This window comes from Pelophylax lessonae (assembly GCF_965119305.1).
Source record: "Pelophylax lessonae genome assembly, chromosome: 3".
Taxonomy (NCBI): Eukaryota; Metazoa; Chordata; class Amphibia; order Anura; family Ranidae; genus Pelophylax; species Pelophylax lessonae.
This window is the reverse complement of record NC_138770.1, coordinates 90,130,536-90,148,086: the sequence shown is the minus strand read 5'-3', so window position 1 is coordinate 90,148,086 and position 17,551 is coordinate 90,130,536. Positions and strand designations below refer to the sequence as shown.

Below are 17,551 nucleotides of genomic sequence, written 5' to 3'. Positions count from 1 at the left end.
GTAAGTACTCATGCAAACATAAATTTATACGGGTTTGCACAATTGCTCGGTGACACCGAACAGGAAATTGAAACCAAATAGCCTTGGAGACACAGGATCTGACTTCAAGGACCATTTATATTCAAAACCTGGGCAATGACCTTAGAATGAAAATAGATGGCTTGACAACTAATTGAATTCACCGCAGGAGGTTACCTTGCCTTTAAAGTTTAAATCTTTCAATACCAAATAGTAACATCTCAAAGTAGTAACGCTGGCATAAATTCGTTATAATTCTTAGCACACTATCAACAAGTTATCCATCCTATTTTTTTTTTTCAATATAATAAAAGAAAACTTTATAAGAGATGCTTAATTATCTAAGGCATATCTACGTCCTTCGCTCTGAAAGTCTCAAATTAAACTTATCTGAGGAATAAGCATCAAGAAAGGTTTAGTAACAAAACATTTTACTTTTTCTCCTAAAAATAAACCAACGGTTAGAGGAATTTAGCATACAGTAAGCATGTCAAACATTTTCCTTCCTAACAGTGCACTTCTCTAATACCAAAATTGTTGACGTCAAATTAATTAATACTACGTGGATTTCTATATATTTTTTTATGTTATGGTATACCATAAACTTAAAGAAAAAATTATTATTGTTCACCATGGTTAAAAAATGAGCAGCTCAAAAATAAACATTAGCAATTTCCCATTTGGATACAAGAACCCATACGTCACCATCACCATTCTTCTCAACCATTTGGAACATCCTTCAAAACTGTTTTTTTTTCTACAAAAGCAACACTGATAGTTAATATACATTTGCATATACAATTAACAGATTATTTTGTACTTCCTCTTCAAGTTCACCCAGCTCAGTCAATCTGTATGACAATGCAACTCTTTACAATCCCTTTTGCAGTTACCTGTGTCACAGACAGGAGAGGGGGGAGGGGGGGTTTGTTTGCTAAAAAGGCACCAGAAAATATATATATATTTTTTTAAAAAGTCAGTGATAAAGAAAGAAAAGTCGGTGACACAAACCTCAATGATAAAAATTCAAAATTGCTTACGATTTTTAAGGATAGAAATACAATTTTAGTCCTTAAGGTCACACTTTACACACCAAATATATTTTCTTGCTTCTAAAAGCTGCCATGACCATCATAGTACGGATTTGTTACCTTTTTTTTTTGTTGTACTCGTGGCAACATCACATCACTTTAAAACATAAGTAATAAACACAAAACAAATTATTATGCAACCAGTATTCATTCAGTGTTATGAAATGCTTTTCTGATACAGCACCTTTAGGAACAGTGTTAAAACGAACACATAACAATTCATGGATCTAAGGTTGCCCATACACGATACAATTTTCATACAATTTTCCCAAACGTAAATTTCATCATTTTTTTTTTCCTTTGAGATTCTCCTTACCTTGAGAATTGCCCATTATCTAAGCTCAGAATACAAAGTGAGATCAGCTGAGTTTGAAGGTTTATACATATATATATAGGGATGGTGAGGTCAGTATTTAGACTTTATTGGAAAACCTAGTTTCCCAACTTATGTGGTTTCCTGCGTCTTTCTAACCAGATTTATATACACCCGATGTATGGTTTTCTGTTAACTATCCTGGGTGGGCAAGTTTATACCTTCAAGCTCATCTTAATATCACATACAATCTCCACATACATCTATACAATGGCATGCAATCTTATATAACGACTAAAAATACACCTAAATGTCTATACAAATATACAAGTTTTTAGAGGGAGAATTCACTATCACACACAGTACCGCTTTGTAAACGGGTTTCAGACCCTGGGATATCAGACCCCATCTTATCTTCGGGACTTCAGGCCCTGGAGTATCAGACCCCATCTTATCTTTGGGAATATCAGATTCCCGGGAGGCGCTAAAAATAGTGGTTAACTGGGTACCGTTTATCTGCTCTTGACAGTATAGGGTGGTAATAATAATAATAAAAAAATATAATTACTTACCCCATACTGTGTTATGGCAGATCCCACTTTTCTGACACCAAACTGTTAGCTCAAATCACATCAGGAGGCAATTTCATGATGATATACGGCCCTTCAGTTGCTAACCCCCCCTAGATAGTGAATTTTCCCTCATCCGGCCAGGAATTGTGACGACACATAGCACTCAAACTTAGCGCAGACACAACTGATTTTATTGCAAGTTTAGCTCGTATTTAAGGCAAGTTTGAGCGGGAAAAAACTGCTTTAAACTGGTTTACAATTTACCGGTCAATTTGACAATAGAACATGTCTCACAGAAACAGTACATAAAAGGCTTTTGTTTCCTATACACCTGTGTATGTGTGGGGTGTCGTGTGTTGGAGATTGTGTCTGTGGGGCAGCCGCTCCGTCTGTGTTTAGCTGTCATGTGTTAATGTAAGCAATTGTCAAATGTGTTTAGGTGGTGTCAGTAATCTCTATGCGCAGACTTAACTTTGTCAAGTGTCCAAATGAATGAATGAAAAGATGTTTGACATGTAAACTCCTATCAATGACTTGTTGTCAAAATGCAAAATATCCAACTGTCAAGTGTTCAAATGAATGAATGGAAAGGTGTTTAACATGTCATCTAAATGCAAAATGCAGCTGTCTGATGTCCAGGGTTGTATGAATGAGTGTCAGTCTGGCTCGTTACTATGTAAATGCAAGGGCCCACATTCCATCATAGAATGAGCATAAGCTGAAATATATATGAAATATAATAAGGCATGTTAATACAATCTTTCAATTGTATACCTAGCTTAGCAAGGAGGAACTCAAGTTGCCCACACATAGCCCTGACTTCAACCCACTGAACAGCATAGGGATGAACAGGAGCAGGAGATTTTCGTATTCCACATTAGTAATTGACCTCACAAATGTTCTTTCGCTTTTAATGGGCACACATTTCTACATTCCCCAGAATCTTCTGGCAAGCCGTCCCAGACAAGTAGAGGCCAATTTCATATTAATGCCAATGGTTTTGGAATGGGATGTCCAACAATCTCATATAGGTGTGATGGTCAGATGTCCACAATGTTTTGGAGCTCTCTTGTTTCATCTTTTTGTCATGTATTTGTACATTAATTCCCATTGGATCAGTATGAACTGGTTCTCTAATTTTGAAATTGTTTTGCTGTTTGTCCAAGCAACCTTTTCAGGTCTAATGAGTGACAGGTGCATACCTTAGTATTTATAGTAACATGGGTAACACATTCTCATCATAAAATGTGATAAAACATATGCTGTTGTCCAAAAACAACATGAGGCATGAAAGTTTGTGAAACCACACTGTTCTAGAATTTTCTAGAATGTTTATTCAATCTTTTACACTTCCTTTAATTAATGTTCTTGGACAATCAACAGTTACAGTGACTCATTCCATGGTAATCGGGTTAAAGTGTAGAAGAGGCAAAAGAGGAGAAGAAGAGGAAGAGGCAAAACCTTTTAAATGCATTTTGGTTGGAAAAGGAAAGAGTTGGATCCTCTTTTTGCTTTCTGTTTTCTAGCTGGGGAGATTCACCTCTCTATTTGTCCTGGTGACCATTGTCAGTGGGACAGAAAGTGAACAGAAATAAAAAAATTTAAATTGTCACCAGAACAACAGGTAAGGGGAAATCTTCCAATGGACATAAATGCTCTGGTCACAAATGTCTAAGATGGAAATTTCCTCTTACTCTAGCCACTTAAGCCCCGGAAGATTTTACCCCCTTCCTGACCAGGGGGTATTTTGCGATTCGGCACTGCGTGACTTTAATGGACAATTGCGCGGTCGTGCGACGCTGTACCTAAACGAATTTGGCGTCCTTTTTTTCCCACAAACAGAGCTTTTGGTGGTATTTGATCACCTGTGCGATTTTTTGATCACGCGCTATAAACAAAAAAAGAGCGTAAATTTTGCAAAAATAGCAATATTTTTCACATTTTTTTATATGAAATTCCCCCCAAAAAAATGTAAAAATCAAAATTTTTTAACATTTTCGGCCAATTTGTTTTATGCTACCTATGTTTGGTAAAAAAAATCGCAAAAAGCGTATTTTGATTGGTTTGCGCAAAAGTTATCGCGTTTACTAACAAAGGGAAAGATTTTTGTAATTTTTGTTGTTTTTTTTTTTTAACGCGTAATGGCGGCGATCTGCGATTTTTTTTGCGGTACTGCGACATTGCGGCGGACAGATCGGACCCTTGACTGACATTTTTGACACTTTTGGGGTTACCAGTGACATTTCTACAGTAATCAGTGCTATACATATGCACTGTTACTGTAAAAATACACTGGTAGTGAAGGGGTTAACTTTATTTGAGAGGGAGGGGCTGTGTGTGTCCCTAGGGGCGTGCTTTCTACTGTGATTGGCTGTGGCTTCAGATGTATGAAGAGTGATCGACGGTTCTACATAGTAGAACCGTATGATCATCCTTCATACACAGGGAAGAATGACAGGCAGCTTGTTTACACAGGCCGCCTGACTTTCTCCCTCTCCCCCGCCGATCGCCGAGTGACCGGCGGACATCGGGTCCGCCGGTCACACGCTCGGGGGGGTCCGTGACCACACGGGAGCAGGAGCGCGCCTCCGGGGGCGCACGCTCGCTCCCTAGACCCTCACAAGCTAGTGACGTAGCCCTACGTCACTTTGCCTGTGAGGGGCTGACTGCCGACGTAGATCGGCGTTAGGCAGTCGGCAAGTGGCTAGGGAGATATCCTTTAATTTCCTGTTGCCTCTCCAGGACAGGAATCAAAGGGCAATCTTCTCTGTAGGACACGTGCAGTAAAAAATAACCTATTGGGAGTTCCGGGTATGGTTTTCAAGGTATAATTAGGGAGAACCAATCTGTTAACAGCTGAAGAGCCATAAAAGTATAAGGCCTCATGTGCACTACAGCTGCTAAATGCAGTTTTTTTCAGCAGCCCCTGAACTCTCCTCTATGTTATCTTACGTGTACATGTACACTCAGTCGTTTATATCAGTTTAGAAGCAGTTAAAGTTACTGGCATTTTTTGAAAGCAGAAAAATCGCATTCAGGACTGTAGTTTACTGGCATTTCAAATGCTTGTAAAGGTGTGTAACTGCGGTAAACTGCATGTATGAGCATTTGGGTTTATAAACGTTTTTAAAGGGGAAAAATTTCTGATACTTTTTGAACATATAAAAATGTTGAAAAAACACAAATTTCACCACATGCTGTTGCCTACATCAATGGATGAGTCTAGCAGCGACAAAATCTGGTCCTCTTATGCAATTTTCTATGTCTTTGAAGCCTCAGCAACAGCAACATCGGGAACATTTCATCACACATGTTCATCATGATCAGATCCATAGTGAAAACACAAAAAAATCAGACAGCTATCTACAAGCACACTGCTCTCCCTGCTGCTGCTCTCCCTTCTTTCACAGACTGGCTGAAATAGGTCATTTACTTGTTCTGCATGCATTGTGAGCATTTGGGAGGGTCTCCTGAGGTTATCTTTAAAAAAACGCTTCTAACCTCAAATGCTCATAACCGCTGCTAAACTTGCATAAATTCAATATGTAAAAGCTGTAAAATGGACTTTTGTCACTATAGGTTTCCACCTGTCAACTTTCCAGCGTTCAGAAAAGGTTTTCAGCTACCCTGTGTGCATGAGCCCTAAGCAGTTAGATTTTGAAAGAAGTGTCAGTCAAAGTATAGTAAAAGAAATCTGGTAAAAAAAAATTGGAATAAAGTCTTCTCCAAGAGAAGAAGAGGTCCATCACCTAAGAAACCTAGCAAAAAAAAATGAAGCCTAGCGGAGTGGGAAGGGTTATTTGGATATACTATGACGCAGACCCAGCAAAAGATTTTGCCAGTGTCCATTCCCCTGAAGGTAGCGGCCTATGACCTGTCATCTAGGAATTGATTCCTGTATCCTGTACTGTATGATGAGGACAGAAAGTTTTATCTTTACATACAGCATGAGGAGACTGTGTTGCATGTGTTGCTATAAATGGGGAACGTTCCTGACACTAAAAACTGCACAAGCTGCTTAGACAAGCTGCAATATGCTTTCAGCATTAGAGATGGGCTCGGGCGTGTTCGAGTTCCCTTGTGTCCGAACCCCCAGGAAGCCAACACTTCACACCACTAATCACAAGCAGTGAGAAATTTCCCGATCTGTGCAACTGCAGACTGTTGGCAATAATTTAGACTCGCATGTCCCTAGGCACAAAAGTGCCTTCAGATATCTGGGAGAACTTAATGAGACACAGAGATGGCAGGTACGATGTCACAGAATGCTCGGTTTTATTCAAAAGATGAAATGGTTTTTATAGAAGGAAAAAAGGGGAAGTCTCTTTTTCAGTATTATACATACAATTATAAATAGTTTTTATTGACTCTTCATCATGCGGTTCAAGTCATGTACTTGTATGCAAGCCAAAAAAATATAAAATATAATTGACACTATATCAAGTGTGTTCTCAGGGTAGTTTTGACCACAAAAGCAGAATGTTCTTGTTGAATCACCTTCAAGGGCATTTGCTTGGATAGGTTTTTTTAAATTAAGCTGAGTCTAGAGTTGTAATCACAAAATGGAGCAGAGGGAACAAAATGGAGGATAAGGATTCCTTCACAGACCAGGAAATGTCTCACAGCCTGTGATTAGCCGTGTGCAGTGTTGGCTCCTTGGTGGGTTCAGGCATGTGAGAACTTGAACACGCCCAATCTTATCTCTATTCAGCATTACAGAACAAATCTATTCGAATGAAACCCTCTATTCCTACATACTGTATACCATGACCTGGATAAATGAGAACCTTCACAGACCAAGACCAATAACAAATTATGAGATTTGATTATAGTAGTGCAGCTAATTGTGGGCACTTTTTGTTTTGAGTTGACTAATTATTATTTAGCCCTCGTTGCCATGCTTGGGGTGATATTTCTCTTAATCTGTGTTTGTGTGTTATACTTTTGTAATGAATCCAAAGTAAAATCGCCTTTTTTTTCTTTTGGAAGAGAAGGGAAATTGTGACTTTAAATGAGATGCGTGACATAAGATTATTCATATATCCATGTAAGAGGAATGATACCATATAATAAAATATAGGGGATGTTAATACTGAGAGCAAATTTATTAAAAAAAAAATTCATCAACAAATAGTAAAATGATCACATAGTTGAGAAATGAATCCCAGATAGATTGGTTTCCCTAGGCTATGACCCGATCATAACATATTGAACATATGTGTATTATAGATATCCACAAACAGGAGTACATGTTAAACAAAAATATGTACACAAAAAATATAGAAACGCATATTTGTATGGCAAATTTTCATCAACAGTCTCAACGCGTTTCATGGACTTCACTCCACTTCATCAGGAGCAAATGCATGCTTATCTACAGGAAATGTGGAAACAAACAATAGATCATAACATTATTAGACAAAAGGAGCAGGGTAGGGCAAAAAGGAGAAAAAAAAAACATAAAATTGGTGGGATTCCCTAACCTGATTATACTCATGGTTGACTAGGATCAACCTGTGGTGCTGCAAGGTGGGGATGGTGTGAGGATGTCTGCACCGTGGATGTCACGCATCACATGAAAGGACCTCAGGATAATTGTGCATGTCTGTTGTGAGCTGTGTGATGGTATATCTAGTGGTCCCTCTAGGAATCTATATGTCAAATATATTAAAAGTGATGAGATCAATATAATAATGATAGGTGCTAACGTGTAATGTAGCTACTGGTTACAGAGAGGAAATAAGAAAACCCAGTGCAACAAATTGTTACATATGTTGTTTGAAGTTTTTTTTTATTTTCTTTTATTACAGAGGAAATGAACAGAAACGTATCAATATTCCTTATACTCCAGGACAAAGATGTGCCAACTGTACAGGTGACTGTACAGCTGAAGGTTTATGCAGTAAGTCATTTTTCTTCACTAGAGATAATGGGGACAATTCAATGTAACATTTGCAATACATTTCTGCCATTGTGGTTGTCTAAGAAAGCCCTGGGCCAAATTCATAAAGGCTGTGATACAGTTGTTATTGCTGTTACCGACAAAGGCAGCACATCCAGGTAGCGCTTATTAGCGACACTTCTACATTATGTCGCAACGACTACAGCAAATTCATGAGGAAATACTGTCATATTGTTAAGAAGGAATGTGGAAGCAGAGGTGGGGGACTTGAGTCACATGACTTGACTTGAGTCAGACTTAAGTCACCAGTTTGAGGACTTGAGACTTGCTTGACTAAAATTAATAAAAGACTCGACTTGACTTTCACTTGGTATTCATGACTTGACTTAGACTTGAGACATATGACTCGAAATGACTTTACTTTTTCAAGTTATTAAATATTTGCATTTTCTCAAGATGTGTTAAAGCAAAATGAATGTGCCTGTTATGTTTCTGACACCACAGTCACTTAAAACACCTCAGTGTGTTCGGATTTTTAGGACACTGGATGTTTAACAATGGAAATACTAAACATGTTTTTAGTGACTGTGGTGTTGAAACATGACCGGACGAAGGATTTTAGGCTGTTTGGGCATTCAAAGTGTTTCTTTAATATGCCAAGAAAAAAGCACTAAGCAGTTTTGTTAAAGCGGTTGTAAACCCTATAAAAAAAAAAATAAAAGAAAAAAACCTACAAGTCAAAGGCATAATGAGCTAGTATGCATCGCATACTAGCCCATTATGTGTAACTTACCTTAAAACGAAGCCCCGACACGGACCCCCGGACATCGATGCAGGCGCTGCCATGATCCCTCGTCGTCTCTTCCGGGTTCGGCGGCTCCGGCGCGCTGATTGGCCGGAAGAGACAGCTCCAGCGTGCTGATTGGCCGGAGCCGCGATGACGTCACTCCCGCGCATGCGCGCGGGAGTGATTTTTCCGGCAAGCTCCCGGGCAACTTAATTGAAGGTCCCCCCGGACCTTCAGAGCACATGCGCCGCTCGCGCGAGCGGCTGCATGCACTGTAAATATCTCCTAAACCGTGCCGGTTTAGGAGATATTATTTGTACCTACAGGTAAGCCTTATTATAGGCTTACCTGTAGGTAAAAGTGTCAAAAAGCGGGATACAACCGCTTTAATGTTGAAAATAAAACAATACCTTTCCTGACCACTGACTCTTAACTGATTTAAAGGTGAAAATTGGGGTAGATCAGTATTTTGACTTGATTTGTGACTTGACCAAAATAAATTACTTGACTTGACTTGCTTGACCTCTAGCAGGGACTCGACTTGACTTGCTTGCTTTTTTGCCACAGTAACTTGGGACTTGCTTGAGACATGAAGGTTAAGACTTGAGACTTGCTTGTGACTTGCACATGTGTGACTTACTCCCATGTCTGCGTGGAAGTAATTAAAGCGGAGTTCCGGCCACAAAATCCACTTTGGGCCATCCGCTTGCTGAGTGTCATCTAAAAAACAACTGAATACTCCCGATTTTTTTTGTTTTGTTCACTTACCTTGTTATAGAAAAAAATATACTTAACTTCCTTCCACTTCCTCCCTCTGTGGCTGCCGCCCGCGCCGTCTCTTACGGCTTGCGATGACTCCTGGGAGCTGAATTTCATCGCTCCCAGGAGTCAATGCGCCTGCACCGACCCCGCTCATCACTTCCGGTGCAGGCGCGTCATTCCGTGCTAAACAGCTTCTGGGCATGCCTGCTCCGGAAGTGACGAGCAGGGCCGGTGCAGGGCATTCTGGGACTCCAACGTCACCGAAGAGGACACAGAAGAGGACGCGCTGGCTTCAGCTGCCCACACCTGAGATGGCAGCGCTGGAGAAGAAATTTTCAAGGTAAATATTTCTTCTAAAAGGTAACTGCGACCTGGGACAGTTCAGAGGCTATCCATTGTGGAATGCACTAGCCCTGACTGTCCTGGGGGTATTTTTAGTGAAAAAACGTATCTGAGGCCAAAACTCCGCTTTAAAGCGGAACTTCATCCCTGGTGTCTATTCATAGTGCCCTGCCTCCTCCTTCATCCCAGTATACCTATTTATGTATTTATTTTTATTTAGGAAAAGTTATTTGTGCTGCAAAGCAGCACTTCTGTATTTCTCGCCTAAGTGAGAATGATGTTTGCGAGACACGAGTGAGCCCTATGGAACACCTGTGCATGAGTGAGTTTTACCCACGCATGCACTAAGACAGGGCATTATGGAGTCCCAAACCTTCCTGGCATTTACTTCCTGGAATCCAGCTGCCCTTAGCTCAGGCATGCAGGCATGAGGGTGTGTTTAGCTATGAAAGCCCCTCCTCCAGATGAAAGACAAAATAGCCATGTAGACTCCAGGGGTGTATGACATCATTTTGGCCTAGGCCAAGAAAGCAGTAAGCAACCAAAGAAATCTAAAAGAAAAAAGGTTAACACGAGTAAATATAATTATATAAAACAAAATATATAATTAGTAACATTTATTTACTAATGCTGGCTACAAATAGGTTACAAATAGTTAATGTTTATTAAGAGAGTTTAGTTCTGCTTCAAATGTACATCAGAAATAAAACTGTGCTTCAATGATTTCAGCCAATTACTGCCCTTATGAGGATGATTACGATCAGTGTGAAGAATTAGAGGATATGTGTGATCATCCAGAAGAAAGCATGGAGGAGGAGCTCAGAGTGGTTAATATATGTAAAGAAACTTGTAGCTGCAATAGGAAAAAGGATTAGACATATCTTACGGTCAAAGCAGAAGGCAATAAAATTTACATGGGAAATAAAAAAATAAAAATAAAGTTCAATGTCAGATTCAATTTGTGTGATTGTTTTGCCTTTAGTATGTGATGTGATTAAAGTATATGCAACACTAAATGCTAGAATCTCATTTAATCGGTAACATGTTTATGTCATTTCAAAATCAGTTTTAAATTTTTTTAAAAATCTGCAGCTTTCAATAAAAAGAATACTCAATAACCCTGCCATAAATGAATGTCCTTGTTTAGGCACTTACTGTTGCAGTAAAAAGAAGAGAATAACTGCGCTAACTACTCAGACCAAGCAGCAACTTAAATTGTGACAAGCAACTAGATAACATAAAGATAAGTAAGTTGCGCTAAATTGTGATATAGTGACAAAGAATGTCAAAAACACAAATAGTTGATGATGTAACCATAAATGAATAGTAATGAACACAAATAAATGTCCACACGATTTGTCCAAAAATGAATTGTCCATATATCAAAAGTGATCCAAAGATCCGGAATCCCCAATTGGTGAATCCCTTTCATCTATCTGGTAAGGAGACTACTTATCTGGTGGCGTATCCTACCTTTGATTTGGGGATTCCGGATCTTTGGATCACCTTTGATATATGGACAATTAATTTTTGGACAATTCGTGTGGACATTTATTTGTGTTCATTACTATTCATTTATGGTTACATCATCAACTATTTGTGTTTTTGACATTCTTTGTCACTATATCACAATTTAGCGCAACTTACTGTTGCAGGGTTGCAATGCTCTGTTTCTGTTCCCCATCCCCAATTGTGCTCCTGCTTTGTCACCACACTGGCTTCCAATGGAGACTGCCATTTCACTACAACTTACACCTATAGCCCACTGTTGCCATACATGGATTGTATATAGAGAGGAAGCCACTGCAAAGAAGCTGCACAAGATTAGCAGCACTAAGATGCAAAAAGGATGAACAACAAAAGTTAGACACTCAAATTGTGCCACATCCGTACATTATTTCAACATATACTGAGCTTATAGTTTGACTTGAAAGGCACCACATAGGCTCAACTTTATTTCTTACATAAAAAAAAACTTTTAATATCAATATGCAGCGCTAATCTAATATGGGTGAATAGAGTCCATATGGTAGATAATAGCGAGAACAGATGAAAGTTCCGCAACGGTTTCAGTATGAAGATTGAAACACACCACGCCACGGTGTTTCCAGCAAGTCTCCTTACCAGAGGACTTGGGCCCTCATTTTTTAGCAGTGCTTCTCAAACTTTTTTTGTCTTGCGGCGCACCAAAACGATCTAAAAAATGTTTTGCGGCACACATGAAAAGATTTAAAGCTTAACTCCACTTTTGTTGAGAAAAAACAATTCCCCTCTGCGTGATTTATGTACATTACAAGGATGGTAACAAACTTTGTTTCAGATTCCTACCTTTTGTTATTCCGAAGAAATCTTTGTTTGTTCCTCTGTGCTGAGTGGGTCAAATTGGAGTGGTTTCCCAATTATCTATCAGCTGTGGCAGCTGCAGAGCATTAATGAGGAAATCTCCTGGGCCTGCTTCCATTTAGACGTGTTCCTATTGGGAGTATCTCACCAAAAATGACATTTTTGTTGCAGGGGATGCCAGAAATCTGACTTGTATCTTAGTGCAGACTTCTAGGAAAATTGGTGAGCCAATCACACAAGCAGGAAATGATGTTTCTGGGGTGTGGTCAGTATACATTCTGTGTACAGAACAGCTCCAGGTAGCCAAATTGCATTGCATTTTCAGAAAATTACAACAGCTGTAGGTTGAAAAGGAAAGGTCATTTTTAATAACATTCAATCACAATATGATTTGTGTCGTAATTGTATACGCTATATTGTTTTTCCTTTATTTGCTATTTTTTTTTCCCCACGAAAGTGGAGTTACCCTTTTACAATTTTTGTGGTGAATAACTTATTTAGCATCCAGGTGTACTGAGGGCCCCTCCCCATCCAAAGAATGCCCCTGACACCCGGATCAGTACATATACATACAGATAATCTGAAAATCAAGTCACAGCAAGTCAAATCCTAAAAATATATTTCATTCTACTCCCATCAGCACTTTCTGAAATCTTATGTCACACATCTATAAATTGTACAGCCTATCCAAAAGCCTGGACATGACCCCTACCAAAGTAGTTAGCAGCATGGGGCAGAGTTGGGATAAGGGTTGTTTACTCCTCCCTCTCCCGCAGAACTTCTTACAGGCCAGCGCGACTGCCTCACCTCAGGCAGGTGCAGGTGGACACTGGACAGGCTCCTCTCTCAGACGTGCGGTGCGGTGCTCCCTTCCCTCAGGCTCTGAGTCGCACAGCACTGGAGAAGATGGAGGGAAGAGGTGGGTGGAGCTGGAGCCAATACTTTGTAACTAGGTGTGGAACAGAGGAGGATAAATTTAAATCATCCTCCGCTCTAAATGCTGGGGCCTCACCTTGCTCTCTTTCCTTGTGACGATGTGGTTGGTGTCTGGTTGCTAGATGCCAGGTGATCCTAGCAACCAGTACGGCCACTGGAGGATCTGCCTGCCACCCTGGACTCGGGGCTAATAATGTAAAACAAGCACTTTGAGACTTGGGGCTTTTTAAGGGCCCACTCAGGGCTATAGCCTGGGTTAGCCCCTCCTCCTAATGCCACTGACTATGAGAGCCCCCCCTCCTGACACCACTGATCCCACGGCAAAACCGCAATTCTCAGGACACAATTTTAGAAACACTGTGTAATAGAGTGGTCAAATAAGCGTATACCACAAGACTGTCCCAATCCACAGCATCAAGCGGCAGGTGAAGTAGCTCCAATCAAAATTTCTAGAGCTGTATGTAGGAATTCCCAATTCACACAGCTGGTACCACGACCATGTATGCATTCAGCTTCCCTATCACATGACATTCAGCAATGTAATAAACATGAAAGGTCGCATAGTGAAGCACGTTCATGAATGGCAAATATTTTATTAAAATTGTATTTACAAACATCCAATAAAAGCATCAGAATAAGATCAATCAAAAAGGCCGTGACTTGTAGCATGCTTGCGTCATCCGTCAGGTTTCTTCTAACACGTTTCGTCATCAAGTAGCCATCATCAGAGGCGTCTCTGACAATGTCTACTCAATGACAAAATGCGTTAGAACCTGAAATTCTAAATATAGAGTGTATTAAAATGAATGCATGTGATACTTGAATGTAGGCTCTAGATATATTAGTAAATATTTAAAGGAACAAACTCACTCAAAATAGCTAGAAATTAGCAAGGAGTAGTCCACTAATGCATACTAGCTCAGATAGAGCAAAATTTACATCAGCTAGTCGAAGATGTTAAGAGATGTCCAGGGCAAAATTGGAGCGCTCAAGTGGACTGGTATCATTAGTAATGGATCTATAGAAAAATTTATATACGCAGGTAAAAATGCACTGGTGTGCTGTCATATTCATTTAATTAGCTCTATACTACAGTGCATTGAAAAAGTATTCATACCCCTTGACATTTTCCACATTCTGTCATGTTATAACCCAAAAAAGTAAATGTATTTTATTGGGATTTTATATGATACACCAACACAACGTGGCACATAATTGTGAAGTGGAAGGAAAATGATAAATTTTTTTTTAAAATTGCTTACAAATAAATATGTGAAAGTATGGTGTGCATTTGTATTAAGCCCCCTTGAGATACTTTGTAGAACCACCTTTCACTGCAATTACAGCTGCAAGTCTTTTTGGGTATGTCTCTACCAGCTTTGCACATTCTTCTTTGCAAAATAGCTCTTTGCCCATTCTTCTTTGCAAAATATCTCAAGCTCCGTCAGATTGGATGGCGAGCGTATGTGAACAGCAGTTTTTAAGTATTGCCACAGATTCTCAATTGGATTTAAGTCTGGACTTGACTGGGCCATTCTAACACATGAATATGCTTTGATCTAAACCATTCCATTGTACTATAACTCTGGTTGTATGTTTGGGGTCATTGTCCTGCTGGAAGGTAAACCTCTGCCCAAGTCTCAAGTCTTTTGCAGATTCTAAAAGGTTTTCTTCTAAAATTGCAGTGTATTTGGCTCTATCCATCTTCCAATCAACACTGACCAGCTTTCCTTCCCCTGCTGAAGAAAAGCATCCCCACAACATGATGCTGCCACCACCTATTTCACAGTGGGGATGGTGCGTTTAAGGTGATGTGCGGTGTTAGTTTTCTGCCACATATAGCGTTTTGCTTTTAGGCCAAAATGTTTATTTTGGTCTCATCTGACCAGAGCACCATCTTCATAATGTTTGCTGTGCCCCCACATGGCTTCTCGCAAACTGCAAACAGGACTTCCTTTAGCTTCCTTCCACTCTTCCATAAGGGCCAGATTTGTGGAGTGCAGGACTAATGTGTCCTGTGGAAAGATTCTCCTACCTGAGCTGTGGATCTCTGCAGCTCCTCCAGAGTTACCACGGCTTCTCTGATTAATGCTCTCTTTGCCTGGCCTGTGAGTTTAGGTGGATGGCCATGTCTTGGTATTTTTCCAGTTGTGCCATACTCTTTCCATTTTCGAATGATGGATTAAACAGTGTTCTTTGAGATGTTCAAAGCTTGGGATATTTTTTTTTATAACCTAACCCTGCCTTAAACTTCTCCACAACTTTATCCCTGACCTGTCTGGTGTGTTCCTTGGACTTCATGATACTGTTTGTTCACTAAGGTTCTCTAACAAATCTCTGAGGGCTTCACAGAACAGCTGTATTTATACTGAGATTCAATTACACACAGGTGGACTCTATTTACTAATAAGGTGAATTCTGAAGGCAATTGGTTCCACTAGATTTTAGTTATATCAGAGTAAAGGGGGCTGAATACAAATGTATTTGTAAAAAAAAATTGAAAACCATTTATCATTTTCCTTCCACTTCACAATTATCTGGCACTCTGTGTTGGTCTATCACATAAAAATCCCAATAAAATACATTTACATTTTTGGTTGTAACATGACAAAATGTGGAAATTTCAAGGGGTATGAATACTTTTTCAAGGCACTGTATGTAGTGTTGTACATAGAACCTACTTGGCTGCATAATGATGTAAAGTAAGGTAACACATACCACATGAATATTTTGGACAGCCACTGATACAAGATACAAAAAGCAACTTGAAGATTGCACAAATAACGTTCAACAGGAACAACGCTTATCCACCCATTTAAAAACAATATGCTAATATAACTCCATTAAAGCATAAACATAAGAACTCCACCACTGCAAAAAAATAATAATTTAGAATTGTTAATAAATACATTTAAAGTTCCCATAAAAGTCCATACTTCTAGTGCTCACTGTTGGGTGGGTGAAGATATTCTAAATGATAATACTCTGTATTCATGTATAGTGTTCACTACCCCCTGGTTTCTCCCATACTCCCCCCCCCCCCTGCACAAACAAGTGAGTCAGCAGTGCACCTTTATCTCCCAGGGGTGAATAGTCTCTTAAATCCTTTGTCCTTCAATCCTTTACCTAGACAACTCCAATGTGCTCATATAACAATCTGAGTTATGTGTACTAGGCTCAAAGAGAAAACAGGATAAAGCTTCCCATGGTGAAATATGGTTTATTGTTGATAAAAGCCAAAATAAATACACTTATGGTGTGAATACACGATTAGAATATCGCCCGATCATTCGACCACCGACTTTTGAAAAAGTATTTGTCGGTCGAAAACGTTGCCAACATACACGGCCCGAATATCGCCCGACCGGTGCCCGCCGACTATCGAAACAGCGTTCGTCGGTCGAAAACGTTGCCAACATCAACGATCCAAAAAAAAACGTTACAGACCAATCGATTAGATACGTAATCCGCACGTTGCACGTTAAAGCGGAAGTGATGTAATGTGCGTGTGACCTTTTTAGAGACACGCACTTCCTCCGAGCACCAACGACTGCCTAGCACGAACGAGCGTGGGACCAACGTTAAAAGGCATAATTTAATATAGCCGTGTGTATATATACATATATATCTCTATATCACACACGTGCGAAAGGATTACATAAAGGTAATACACATTTATGATATTAACCTACTGTCAAACCCTCTACATATCTTCTGTATCTCCATTGGCACTGTGAACATCTGTCAAATATCTTTTTGTATTATTTATACAAAACACACATCTTTATGTTTTTTATGATATATAAATATATATTTTTATTTGATTACAAAATCAATAAAAAAATTTGTTTACGCATTTACGGTGTCTTCTTTACATTTTCTTTTGGGAATTTATCATGCATTTAATATATATCGGACAATGTTGATTAATGCTTTATTTTAAAAAGTCCATTTAACAATTTAAATAGGGAATACCTTACCAATAGATTTGCTAAAAAAAATACATGACATATGTCTATTTGACATTTCATGCTATATCTTGGCTGAGAGGACTTCTTTAGCTTTTTCATTCGTGTTTACGAAACTTCTTGACATGGTACAATGCTTCCGGGTCAACAAACATTTCCGGGGAAATATTTCGGACATGCGTGATGAGGTTGAATTGAACGACCTCAACATCAACGTATAGAATATCGTTCTTTCGCAAACGAGACAACAGAATTTTTCGGGTTTTTCAAACGGTATTTTTCGTTCATAATATCGATATCGCTCATTGATGGCTGGACATTAACAAGTAGAATATCGGCCGATCGCTGGCTGAACGGAAATTTTCGTCCGATATTCTTATCGTGTATTCTGATAAAGCAGATCGAGTGTAACCAGGAAACGCTGTCGTGGCACGCGCTGCAGATATCTTAAATTACGCCACTGGAAACCCCATCCATGGAGTATCCCTTTACAATAATGGATAAGGAAGGAGACTGT

General features: G+C 39.4%; 1 protein-coding gene across 1 annotated transcript in view; it reads left to right on the top strand.

Annotated features, from left to right (window-relative positions):
- LOC309550379 (serotriflin-like) overlaps positions 1 to 10,662 on the top strand; it is a gene marked incomplete at both ends in the record, with an annotated part of 55,952 nt that extends 45,290 nt beyond the window's left edge. The window contains 2 exons of the mRNA XM_082250774.1: positions 7,805 to 7,896; positions 10,517 to 10,662. Coding sequence (XP_082106900.1) covers positions 7,805 to 7,896; positions 10,517 to 10,662 — 238 coding nt within the window. The remainder of the gene's footprint in view (positions 1 to 7,804; positions 7,897 to 10,516) is intronic.
- Positions 10,663 to 17,551: the final 6,889 nt, after the last annotated feature.